General features: G+C 42.9%; 1 protein-coding gene across 3 annotated transcripts; it reads left to right on the plus strand.

Annotated features, from left to right (window-relative positions):
- Positions 1-4,024: 4,024 nt before the first annotated feature.
- ehf (ets homologous factor) lies at positions 4,025-10,564 on the plus strand. 3 transcript variants are annotated; one of them, XM_057052772.1, is made up of 10 exons: positions 4,057-4,279; positions 4,468-4,626; positions 5,777-5,908; positions 6,234-6,491; positions 7,428-7,472; positions 7,568-7,612; positions 7,713-7,769; positions 7,853-7,897; positions 7,992-8,187; positions 10,023-10,564. In XM_057052772.1, exons 3-10 carry the CDS (start codon positions 5,833-5,835, stop codon positions 10,120-10,122), a joined length of 822 nt encoding a protein of 273 aa, XP_056908752.1. In that variant the 5' UTR covers positions 4,057-4,279; positions 4,468-4,626; positions 5,777-5,832; the 3' UTR covers positions 10,123-10,564. The 3 variants fall into 3 exon arrangements, with proteins under 3 accessions (XP_056908751.1, XP_056908752.1, XP_056908753.1); XM_057052773.1 differs by lacking the exon at positions 4,468-4,626 and adding an exon at positions 5,193-5,235; XM_057052771.1 differs by lacking the exon at positions 4,468-4,626 and having other exon boundaries at positions 4,025-4,279.
- The last annotated feature ends 2,261 nt before the right edge of the window (positions 10,565-12,825 follow it).

Below are 12,825 nucleotides of genomic sequence, written 5' to 3' on the forward strand. Positions count from 1 at the left end.
CAAACTACTTTTACAAGTTCCCCATCAAGGACCTAATAAGACACAGAAATATACAAACGTACAGCGTTTCCGGAGACAACACGAAGCTGTGATTACAGTACAGGTGATACACACTCAAGAATGGCCACTTGTTGCTATGTATTTCTACAAAACATGCTTATAGTAAAATTTAACAATGACATTTAATACATATGTGTATATACTATACTACTACCATTTAGGATTTAAGTAGTAAAGCCTCAAAATATAGAAAAATCTATATAATCTATTGGGATTTGACCCAAACTATTCCTGGGATTTTTGACGCACAGATTGATTAAGATTGGATAATATTGACGTCTTTGAAACCACTTCACCTGTGGCATTTCAAGAAATATTCAAGAACTCCTGCAGTTTTCTATTCTCTCCTCCTAGAGTAGATAGAGTAGTTGTCTCTTCCTCATACACTGGAACATTACCATAAATGATGAACATCTGGTTTCCTGGGAAAGTCATGCTACTTGAATTTTTTTCCTTTTTTTTAACTTTATGTTCAGCTGCTGTTGAGCTGTAGGTTTTTATGCACTGATTCTTTGTTCTCATTTTTTACAATTGTAATTCATCATTTGGATGGGGTTTGTGGAGTTTCTGGTGCGTTCTGCTGCGCGAAACGCTGGTAAAACACTGAGAGCCAGCTCTGTAAAACCAGTATTGTGGTGTTAACTTCAACCTAAATAGCATGCCCCAACAGTGGCAAGGCATGTATATAAGATCCCAGCAGCTCTAAGCTTCAGACATATTTAGAACAGCGATGTACATCCATCAAAGAGTGGATCTGCTCATAAATTATTGTCGACGTGGCCACTGCATGCTTGACATTCATGCTGGAGGTTGCAGCTTCACTCTGTGTTACACCAGTTTGCTTTAATAAGCCATTCAGGTGATGTATTGTACCTGCCACAGTTGGAACACAGAAAAAACTATTTGCGCGTAAAGGAACTGGTATGGATTGTCAAAACAAAGTAGAGCTGTTCTCTTTGGACTCTGAAGGGTCTTTGGACACACCTCCTCTCTTCTGCTTCTCGTCCCTCTCGTGCCACTATGATATTTCCCCCAGGAGTGTGGAGAAAGTGCATGCAGGTTATTGTAACCTATATGAGTGGCACCATCCATAAGGATTGTCGTCGGGCGAGATCCGTGTTTCATCACTTTCCCATTATCAGTTGGTGCCTGCAACGGTTCAGCGCTCAGCAGACTGTGGGGCAACAGCGCCCCCTAAAGCCAGGAGAGGGATTTGCACTGTCAGCCGTGGAAGTGGAAAGAGTGTCTGCAACATCTACAACAAGTTTTTTGACCTTTCTGCGCCTTTCTGAACCGAACCGAGCATTTATTTTAGGAAAAGACAAGATGTGCATTCAGGCTGTGAAACTGACGAGGAAAAGAAGAAAGAGGTTTGTGAGTAGTTCTTTTTCTACTCTTTTGCATCTCTAATTCCCATTACTGTAATTACATAGCCGCTTGTCCTCTGAAGAGGAAGAAATATAAAATTTCGAATGAGGCAGCAAGATTGCCATTTGTAGCAGTAATTGACAGTAATAGAATGATGCGTTTTACCCCCACCCCTCCCCCCACCCCCGGATCATATGCCTATCAAAATGTGAAGTATTAAAGAAGACACGGACGGGTGTGATAAGCAGCTAATGAAAGAGGGGAGCCAAGCGGGACAGTAATAGACATTCTCCCTCTAATAAGTTCCTGCTCATTAGAGCGGGCAACCCCCCCACACACATGCACCCCACCCATCCTGTCTGTTTCACAGGACTGACAGCTATGACAGCCTCTCCTGTCAAATGGGAACTTTTGACCTCAATAAAGGTATTAATGTTTCACAGAAATATTAAGCAGGTTCTAAACCTCTTTTGTGAAGGGGGGGATGAGGGGTTGGGTCAGTAGCATTCTGTTACGGGAGGATGACATGAGCCTTTGCTCATCTATTTAAAAATAAATGACACATTCTGTAATGGCAGCATTTGGACGACATCCTCTTGTGTCTGGGAGGATTTCTTCGCTGTCTCTTGTGATGACGGAAGACTGATTCACAGACTGGAGTTTGTGTGACAGACTTTGATCTCCCCCTCTCTGTCTCTCCCATTTGCTCGCACCCCCCCACCCCCCAGTGGACTTTTGCATAGGCCGACCCAGATCCACCCTGGAAAAGCGGAACGAAGATCCATGAAATGAGATGCCGAAAGCTGCTCTCCCCACGACACACAGAGAAAATGTGGCAGACAAAGAACAGGAAAAGAATCGGGCCGAACCATTCGGCGTAATGAGAATTGTTTGACTTTACTTCACTGCTGATGGGCATATTAATCTTCCGGCAACACAGTGTGGTCACGCGTTCCCGCCAAATTCGGCTTAGGTCTCAAATTACACCCCAGGGGCCCTTTACCCTTTAAAGATGGAGAGGAGTGTGTTGAGGAAAGGTGCAGAAGAAAATAGCACCTGTGTTAAAAATAGGCTGCCGATGGGATGCAGGGAGGGCCTGAGGCAACACATCTCTAATCCACAGTGGAGAGGAGGGGGTCAGGGAGACAAGGAATGGCAGGTTTTATCATCAGGGCTGTGCGTCGATCTGCCCTGTATGGAGAGATGTTGGGAACTGTCAGGAATAGTGGCGCTAACAAAGAATTACCTTTGAGGATGAGCAGAAAATAAAAAGACACACACAAACTAGTACTTCCATCTGTGAAAGGACTTTCATAAGCATAGGACATTCCCCAGCCCCTTATCCTAAACATAGCCCCATCTCGACCCTAAATCTCACTTAAACCCAATTCTAACTTTCAACCTTAAAAGCCAAGTATTATCCCTTCAACAGCCAAATTTTCCAAACTTCCTCAATGTCCTCACTTGGAAAGTAAATTTCCTACTTTGGTCCCAATTATGTACAAAAACAGGAACACCCCCCCACACACACATGAATGCAACCACAGCACTGTAACAGTTAACTGGAGTTTGAAGACAATAAGTCACTACTTAATCTTATTTGTTCAGCTCTGCCTCTCGTCTCTCTCCGCGGAAACCTCTGAACCACTTTGAGAGAAACCTGACATACTTTCTGACAGTCATCTGCCTCCCTCAGCTATTATACAGTTCAGCCCTGCTCAGTCTCCGCAGTTATCAGCGTGATGCTGTTAGTGCCTCTGGTCTCCTGAGGTATTTCAGCGGCACAAGGCTACAGATCAGATAAAGCTCTCGGATCGATAATGTTACATTATGTCCGAGACTTAATTGGCATCAAGCAAAAATAGACTATAACTCCCTCTATTTGCCATTTGGGACTTGCAAAAACAGAGAATTGCTAAAACTGCTTTGAATACATTTACTCCTTCCTTTATATTGCTTGAATCAATGCGGTGTTGTTTGGTTCTGATTTTGATGGGCATGTTCTGTTCAGACACACTGTGTTTTGTGAATGTCACAGAATCCACGATACCTGACAGGAAAATAACTCGGCATCTACAGGACCGTCAAAGAAGTCACAAATCATAAAGTCACTCTTGATTCCCTTATGTTCTGTTGTGCTATGCTCACTGGGATTTGTGGGATGCATAACGAAATGCCAGTCGCCTGTCGCTCTCGAGTCCCCCCCACGAGCCGGCATTTGAAGAGCCAATCAAAGTTAAGGAGGATTGTGACAGGACGTGGTCGTTCGTGGCCCCCGCGTATCTGGGGCTGATTTAAGCTTGGCCTAAATTGTGATCAGAAGTGCTCCAATTTTCTCCGATTCCCAAAAAGACAACTAAAGCGAGCTTCTCTGTGTCTGACCTCAGATCATCGCTCGTCTCGATGAACTACAGAAAATTACGTAATCTCACAGCACATTTGATCCCTCATTTGTGTCTCTTCACCGCTGTGTGTTTCTGTGCTTGAGCTGGCAAGCGTGTGTGTATGTGTGTGTGTGCGTAAAGAGAAAGAGAGAGGGAAGAGTGCCAAAGGGGAATCCAAAAGTTGTGTTTGGTAGTGTGGGTGTGTATTATGCAAATGCATACCTAGTATAACTCTGGTAGGCGATCGTAGCAGGTTCAGGAAGTTGGCAGGATAAAATAGTCCCTGGGAGACAAGAGAACCTATTGTGCATGTGGGTTTGCTGTAGTTGCCGGTTTTCTTTTTTATGGGGAGGGCTGTTAGGTGACAGATTTTGGATAAAGGGACTCATCTCGCAATAGAGAAAAGAGTGCTGGGATGATCTTTGCTGGTTCAATCTGCTCTGATTGGACACCCTTCTCCTGACCTGGTAGGTGCCATACTGGTCACGAGCACCCAAACTCAAGTAAAGTCGGACTCAATTATATCGTAGTTTAGCTTCTCGAGTTTCAAGCATTGTTTTAGCTTGTATCAAAGTATTTTATGATATTTCCTAAAAATTACACAACGGCATTGATGAATATAATGATAACGTGTTTATGACTGTAACATGCCCAGGCAGCAAGGGTGTCCTGTGTCAGAGAGTCAGTGAACACCAGGGGTTGGAATGTGTTGTTCTAGTTTCGGTTAACTCATGTGGGAGACGCTAAGGTGTATAAAAGCCATTAATCTACCAAGAAGAGTCAAGCCTAACTATTAGCTATGGGACATGCAATTGTAAGTGTCTGGTTTTCTTACACCATAAGTTATCAGATGCACAACTATTTGCAGTATTGTGAATTGAAAACCTGCTTGGGAGCAAGTGTAGTAGAAACATCTGTCCCAAAATCTCATTCAGGGCTTCCAGGTGGTAAATGGGCCATTCTGCCGATCTTGAAGTAGATAAGACAGCCTGCCTCCATGTAGCAGACATGTTTGCATGGCAGCATGGTATTCGCTGTTTAAGTAAGCATGGGTCTGATCTCATACTTGTTTATAACTCACCACAAAGGTGTTGCTAGAATATCTTCTAATGAACAAGTGAAGTTATGAGTTAGTAGGATGGTAGCAACACCCCATGAAAACGTTTTCTTTTCTTCTATTTTTAAATTACTGGATTTAAAAGCAAAATGCTTTATTTTATATTCAGACAAAAAGTGCACTGTGAAAACGGTATCGGCTAGTACAAATATAGCGTTTCTGCGTGGTTGACTTGAGAGGAGCTGCTGAAATTCTAAACATTTACATTTACATGGGAGGCAAATTTCCCTACGTCTGAACTCTGTGTTCATTTCCACCTCGAGCACAAGCTGGAATTATGGAGCATGAGAGGAAGTGACCTCTGAAGTAAGTGACTGTAGCTATGAAAATCATTCGGGGCGATAACATCATGAAACATCACAGAAATTCAAACAACGGCCAAACGTACACGTCTGCTGCTCAGAATAAAGCTCCAGCTACTTCAACAAATCTGATCACTCAAAGGGCAAATGGATTAAATGGAAATTTAACAGCACACGGAATGTAAAAAAGCCTGACCCATGTACAGCCCATAATCACTGCACGATCTCTTTGTGCTCCTGAGGTTTGCAACACTAAGGTGTAAGAAAAAAACCTAAATTTGGTAGTTTAGAATACAAAAGGGAAAAAAATCAACTCTTTTTCACTAAATGTTATACATCTGTGCATGTTCTTGACTGTTCAATGATCCAGCTTGTCCCAAATTTTATGACCACGGAAATGCCTTTATTAGGAGTAATATAATAGCAATATGAATTATTTTCTATCATAATGTTATGTTAATAGTACAGAGTACCAATGCATGTTGTTTTATATGATGTGTGGAACCACTCACGTTCATTTTGGCCTTTTTAAATCATCCATGCAGCTCATCGTGCCTCTCTTGGCCCTGGGCCATGGTATAGCAGAGAATAAAGCCACAGTATGAGTGTAACTCCATTCAGCACCCTGGACAACCCACTGACCGCTGCTTGGGGACCCCCCAATACATACCCCGATGGTGAGCCGACCTTTTCTATGCCACCCTGACATCAGGGGCTTTTTTTTCTGGGGGGGGGAAAAAAATCTGTTGATTTATTTGACTCATAGCTCATAGGCCTCAGGAAATTCAGGAAAATCTTTTTTTTTTGGATTGATTTTTTTTCTTAGTTAATAACCACAACCACAGTGAATGGCTTTTAAACTCCTGATTGAAAGAGAGCTCCGAGGCTCTCAAAGTCAATTTATATGTGGAGGAATTATTTGACAAATAGCTTGACAGAGGCAATTTATATGGCTGCATATTTATGGTTTAAACAAATGTTCTCACGCACAATGTTGCACAGGTCCAATGGTGATGTCCGGATATTCCAGCCACCTGTGGTCTTGTGAATCCCAGCCACAGTTCTGGACAAAATTCCAGGTGTGGGATTGGGTGCAGCAGGTTCTGGACATGCACCAGATCGACACCTCCAGCTTTCCCTTCCAAAGCTTTGACATGGACGGCCATCAGCTCTGCAACCTGAGTCACCAGGACTTTGTCCGTGCTGCCGGCAGCGTGGGGTCCATCCTCTTCCAGAGTCTCACTGAGCTCAAGTGGGGCGGTGGGTTTTCATTTCTGCTCACGGGGGGGTATTTATTCCAAATAAAAGATATACTAAAAGGTTCGACTTTGTTGTTGCTGAAGTGTTGAAAGGACTCGCTGATCTGTGGAGGAGCAGAGGGAGATGATGGATATGTTATTTGAATTTGCTTGAGTGGTTCTCTTGACAAAGCCCAGAGGAGGAACAAAGCTGTGAATCAAGCTGCAGAAGGGCTAAAACACTTGAAATTAGTTTGAGAGTTGAAGCATACGGGGTTTAGAAGCCCATGGCTACACCTTATCAGCTTCCAGCTAAGGCTGTTAAACAGCTCCAGCATGCCGAAAGAGTAAAATGCTTTAAATTCTTGTGCAGCACGATTCTGAAGCAATAATGGCACGGGTTCACTGCCTTTAACCTCTGTTCCACACTAATTGTGTAAATCCAACTAGAGCTCAATGCTGTTGTTGTTCATAAGCAGTTCTGCTGAGACAAACGATCAGCTTCACGCCGCATGCTCCCCCTAACTGCGATACATGGGTTTACAATACGCGGCAATTACGACAAAACCGAAGGAGGTAAAACTGTCAGAGCTGTTTGTGACAGTGGGGATGGGCTTTGTGATTACATTTCCACAGTTTGAATGCTATTCCAGCATGCCAACATCAACAAAAACAAGGCGCCATCCTGTTTCCCAATGCTGTAAAACCTCATCTGCGTGTGCCATAAAGCAACGCGAAAAGAATCCCTGCGTGGTCTGTAGCAAATCTCCGCCGGCATTAGAGTGTTAAAAAAGATTCTTGAACCCAGAGAGAAGGTTGAGAGAGTCAGGATCTGGTTAGGTAACTTTTGGGTTTTTACACTTGAAAGCGAAACGCTACAAGCGGCGAATATTAAAATATGCTGAAATATTCTCTGAATCGTACTGATATTCAAAGCTCTTTTCTCATTTACGCGCAGGGCAGTACCATGTGGAAGTAGGACAACTGGAGGTCAAATCAGAATGTAAGAGGAAGGGAACTTTTCTTGGCAGTTGGTGGAATAATCTGCATGTCCCGTTGAAATCTGCCCCTACTTATCTTCATTTCTTTGCCTTCCAGTGGACTTCACTTGTCCTTTCCCCGATGTCAGCTATCCACTTGGAGGTACCGAAAAAGCTGCGTAATCAAATGCTTTATTTCCGCGAGTGTTTTGTTTGGTCATGGATCACATTTTAATCAATTAAATGCTAATGTTTTATTTTAGAAATCTTTGATCCCTTAATTAATCCGATTGGACCGTCTCCAACCACGCCCAGTGCCGGTGAGGAATCAACAATTCATTTTGTTTCTTGACATAAATATGTATATTTTACAAAGTGTAGCTAATTACTTTGTCTCGTTTAGATGAAAAAAGGCCCACACGTCATTCTGTTCAGGTCAAAAAACAAAGTAAGTAGTGTAAAAAAAAAAACTGTTTTAATATTGTGATCCCTGTTCAGATTTCCATATCCCATCTTGTAAATCCTCCCTCTCCCTGCTGCAGATCAAAGGGGGACCCACTTGTGGGAATTCATTAGAGACATTCTGCTGAATCCAGAGCGAAATCCGGGGCTGATCAAGTGGGAGGATCGGACAGAGGGGGTTTTCCGCTTCCTCAAATCCGAAGCGGTGGCACAGCTATGGGGCAAGAAGAAGAATAACAGCAGCATGACGTACGAGAAACTCAGCCGGGCCATGAGGTACAGACTTCCCAGTCCCACCATCAACACAGGATGGATTTGTTGTCTTTATTTCAGTGGAGACGCTCTTAAAGGTGTCGTTGATTATTCAGTAGAGACTTCAGCCATTAAAGGCTATTGTGTCCAATTTTACTGCTCCATGCTGACGTCTCAATGTGAAACAAATGTACAGAAAGTTTCTATAGGAGTGCCTGGTAATTGCCAGCTATGTCTCCCAAGAGGCTGGAGCAGATAAACCTAGTTTTGTTGGTGGTCGGATGAAGAAGCTGCGGTTAGAATCTGAAATACACCAGAAGAAGCACAACTAAAGGAGAAGAGATAGTTTGAGGTTGTTAAGATGGTGCATTATGGTCAATGATATTCTTAATCTACAGAAAAAGCATGTCCTTTTGGGTAATTAACTGGATCAGAATCCCAAAGCCCTACACATTAGCCCCACACAGAAAGGTGTTCAAAAGGAACTTTTTTTTTCTTTTACCTAGGATTTTAAAATATTCCATTGAAAGTACCCAAAAACAAAACTGTTCAAATGTCCCCTTAAAGAGCACCTAGTGAAAGGTAGGACTTTTCAGGTTCCTGGATTTTTTTGAGGGTTTTCAAGAACTTTCAGACGCTGTTGTAATGCAAACGCCACAGATTACCATGACTTGTTTTTTACACAGGTAAAGTCCTGGGAATAAAAGCGTTGGTGGAAAAGGGGTTTACAACTGGCAGGGCTTAAGGGTCAATCACACGTTCTCTCATCCAGGATTTGTAGTGAGTCCTGACGTTGCCCTTCCTTTATCCTGAGATAAAGCAACTCCAGGAGTTCATCTTTTAGCTCCGCCCACACTACGGTCTGCTGGCAGGTGAACAAGGAAGCGTGAGAAGGTGCTACATTCTCTCGGATGTCCTCGTGGCCATAAAACTGTAATAACAAAGACTTTCATGCTAGATTGTTGCTAATCCACCTCCAGATACTTCCCCACAACATCACAGAGAGTAACACGCTGAAACCAAACCGGCTGATCTCACCTTTCATGTTAATCAACTGAGGCGACCTGCTCCTCAGAGCATCTTTGTGACGCTCCGCTCTCAAAGAGCTAATCTAATAAGCTTAATTTCATTGTCAAGGGAGCCTGTGGAAACCACGCGACGCGCCTGCGGTTGTTTTTTTTGTTTGTTTTTTTTCGTTTTGCTGCTCTAACTCCGGAGGATTTGCAGCATGATGGCAGCACCAGACGGATCTGCCTCCGCTGACAGCAACAACAAAAGCAGAGGGATGTCAAAACTCTTTGACAAAGTTTTATTCCTTGCCATCACTTTCGAACCCAGCCGATTAGATAAATGTGTTTTGAAGATGCCAAAGGAGAGATTCAAGTCCTGCTATATTCATTTTGCCTTCATTGTAATTTTAAATTTGATAGATCTCTCAGCACTCCACTGCCTTCGGGGACTGTGTTTTTTGTTGTTTTTTTTCAATGTTGAGTTTTGACAGTTGAGAAAACGGCTCCTGGCCAGACAAACTGGTTATTCAATAGCGCCCACATTTTGCGTGTGCATGCCTTGCTTGTGTCGTGGGCTGCAGGCACTGATGCAGAATAAAAAGAGGAAAATCACCACATCTGATATTCCAAAACAGAAGTATGGTCAAGGCTAGTTTGGGCTTATCGAATGAACAAATGATTTGGCCGCCTTGTGCAAGTTATAGAATTAGCAGCCAGGCCTTGATCAAACCAGATTTGGTGTGGATTCAATCAGAAGTGTGTGATTGTGCTGAAACCCAATAACTGGGTCTTGGGTGAGGTCACAAAGTGAGGTCACGAGGTCACATTCCAGTCTTCCTTCTATTCCAGATATTACTACAAGCGAGAAATCCTGGAGCGAGTAGATGGACGCAGACTTGTTTACAAGTTTGGACGCAATGCAAGAGGATGGAGGGAGTCCGAGAAGTGACAGTTTTGAAGAGTTCATCCTTTTATTGTTGACGATTTAGTATGCGTTTGATATTTTTTACCACTGTGATGTTTTTGTGGTGTCTCAGGAACCATTTATTTGAATGTTATTTCTTTTTTCCTTTAAATTCTCCATTTTGCTGTGACACTGCCCCTAGACGTTTTGTTAAAATGGTGTTTATTATTCCAGTCTGAGAGTCTGGAAAAAAAATAATGTTTTTTTGCTTAAGATTCAAATGAAGAACCTTTAAAGATGGTCAAGTGCTAATGTGAACCGCTTTTAATCAAATGCTTTTGAAGTTGGTGAACGTGTCAGGGACATTCTAAAGAATTATACATGTATTCAGTGTGTGTTGAGTGTGTGTTATTTATACTGTGAAAGAATGGAATGGTGATCGATTGCTGCAGGAAAAAAAATGAAAATAAAACGTTCTATGCTGAAACCCAGGATTCCACTGCTATTTGTGACAACATAACGATGTTATTCTTGGGTTCGTGGTTCCATACTGAATTTTCACTGGCTTTGGTTTTGGAAAGCAGTCGCTTTTTTATTTAGTTATTTATTTTATCCTGGCGCGATGTAATGTCACTCTCTGAAGCGTTTGCCAGCGCGCGCCATAGTTGCCACACTGGTACCTGCAGGCAGCAGATAGAACCTGGAGATGGCCAGCGAGATAAAAGCTGTGTCAGTAAAGGGATCCTTTCTGTGACCTATTCAAATAAGCAAATCCACACTCGCTCTTTCCTTTATCTGCCTTTTGGAGCGTTTCTTTGAATATCCGAGCTTTGATTGAGGCGTTATGCCCTTCTCATCATTGACTGCCGACTTTAAAAATGTTCTCCCACCGTACGTTTTCCGGCCCGTCCCCGCAATGACGCCGGAGGAAATGGCATCTTAAAGCGCTCCATCAAGAACAATCTGCAGGAGCCGATTTGATGGTATTTGTGAATGATTAGCAGCGTTTCTTCCTGGTGGCAGGAAACCATTTCGCTGCACTTGTGCATTTCATTTCAGATGATGTAGCCAACAGTGACAGCCGCTGATTGGACTGGGATAATAGCATCTGATTGCAATGCATTAAAGAGTAAAGAAAGGAGGCAGCGCAATTAAACTTCAACAGCCATCAGGTTCTATTGTTTCGTTGAGGTGACGTGGCGCTGTAGTGTTCATATGGAGTAATCAATGTTTACTCCAAAGCAGCACTTGTTGTGACCCTTTTAATTTGTCAAATTCAGATGAGTTTGATGTTGACCTCTTTGAGATCTAAAAAAGGCTACCCTGACCTCTCGGGTGTATCTCAACAGCGCTAATATGCTATATTAGTATAGCAATGCATCACAGTCTGCTCTGCCACCGCCAGGACAGTCGTTACCCCTGTCACTGTCTCCAAAGCCATTAGCCCAATCTCACACAGCTGTTCCCCAGTTATACCCCCCAGCATTACACACACTCTCTGCCACATTATTAGTTCCCTCATGTCTGACTTTCCAGCACTCATTTTTAGATGTTTTTCCTGTTATCTGACTCAAATGCACCTTCCCAGCCCTGGTAATGTAACTCTCCTTCTGGCTGGCTATATCTCAGTCTGCTACCTGCTTCGCTCCTCTCTGCCTGATTCCCCTTACTTGGGACTGTTTATCCTTTTGTGTATGACGCAAAGATTATGTTCTTGCATTACTTTATATGTGGACTGTTTTGCTGCCACCTGTGTGCCGCCAAACTGTCTAACGTCCATCCTGCTGGTGAGGATGTTGTCAGTGAAGGTTATTTAACAGCTTCTCCTCTGTTTGTGTGCTGCTGCTGGGTCCAATTTCAACCCTTTACCAGATCCTACAAGAATCCCAAATAAATGATGACATTTAATATTGCATAGAAAAGATGAATTGATGACTGTAGTTATCCCAAATACAGAACAATATGGCCAAATGTTTACGAATCCTGTGCTATCATGAGGACAGTTACGCAAATATTTTATCTGCAACACAAATAGATGCACCCTTATTTTCCTAACAGACCACTGGCCTGTACACGCATATCAAGGCTTTACACACCCTTGGCGTGTGAGGATCCACAGCAGGATTCAAAAACAAGTGTTTTAATGAGATCACCGTGTGTGACACAAAAAGTGACTTGTGATGGATTTCTGACAATCACTTGCACAAGTGTATTGTTCTCACTAATTTTGGAAAGCACCATTAAACCAGCATAACGAGTGTTTGGCAAGACTGCCAGGAACCTGCATGTGGCAGTGATGGCATACAAGGAAACATGTGCCCAAACCAGTTGTAATTAGATGATACAGAAAGCGAGAAACACACAGGTGTAACTGAAATATCGCGTCAATAAGCTTAACTTTGTGGCTAATGGAAGGCAGAGGTTGGGCTGGAATTATGAAAGCACCTGGTCACACAATAGTTACTTTTGTTCTGCAAAAACAAAAGGGGATGTCAGTCCATACAAGTGTCTTTATCTCCTGGTATCAGAAAGCGTTTCTCACATTTAAATAAGCCCCGCATGAGCTGTTTCTTTATTTGCATAGAGTGCAAAAATACATTCAGATACTGAAGGAAGAAGGGAGGAAATGATCAGCCACACAGCCAGCTAGGATTTTGTTCATGTGTGCCGGCTCAGTGGGTTCATTGTGTAAAACGTCATCTTATCAGGCCATCCTATCTTAGGCTCTTACAGTCAAATGGTCCTGGG

Source organism: Takifugu flavidus, chromosome 13 (assembly GCF_003711565.1).
Source record: "Takifugu flavidus isolate HTHZ2018 chromosome 13, ASM371156v2, whole genome shotgun sequence".
NCBI lineage: Eukaryota > Metazoa > Chordata > Actinopteri > Tetraodontiformes > Tetraodontidae > Takifugu > Takifugu flavidus.

What these genes read in the sequence shown, in the direction of transcription:
- ehf (XM_057052771.1), top strand. Translation starts at nt 5,833, where the DNA reads ATGAGTGTAACTCCATTCAGCACCCTGGACAACCCACTGACCGCTGCT. An exon ending in TGTCAGCTATCCACTTGGAG is followed by an intron (nt 7,613 to 7,712) that starts GTACCGAAAAAG and finishes GTTTTATTTTAG; the next exon opens with AAATCTTTGATCCCTTAATT. An exon ending in TCCAACCACGCCCAGTGCCG is followed by an intron (nt 7,770 to 7,852) that starts GTGAGGAATCAA and finishes TGTCTCGTTTAG; the next exon opens with ATGAAAAAAGGCCCACACGT.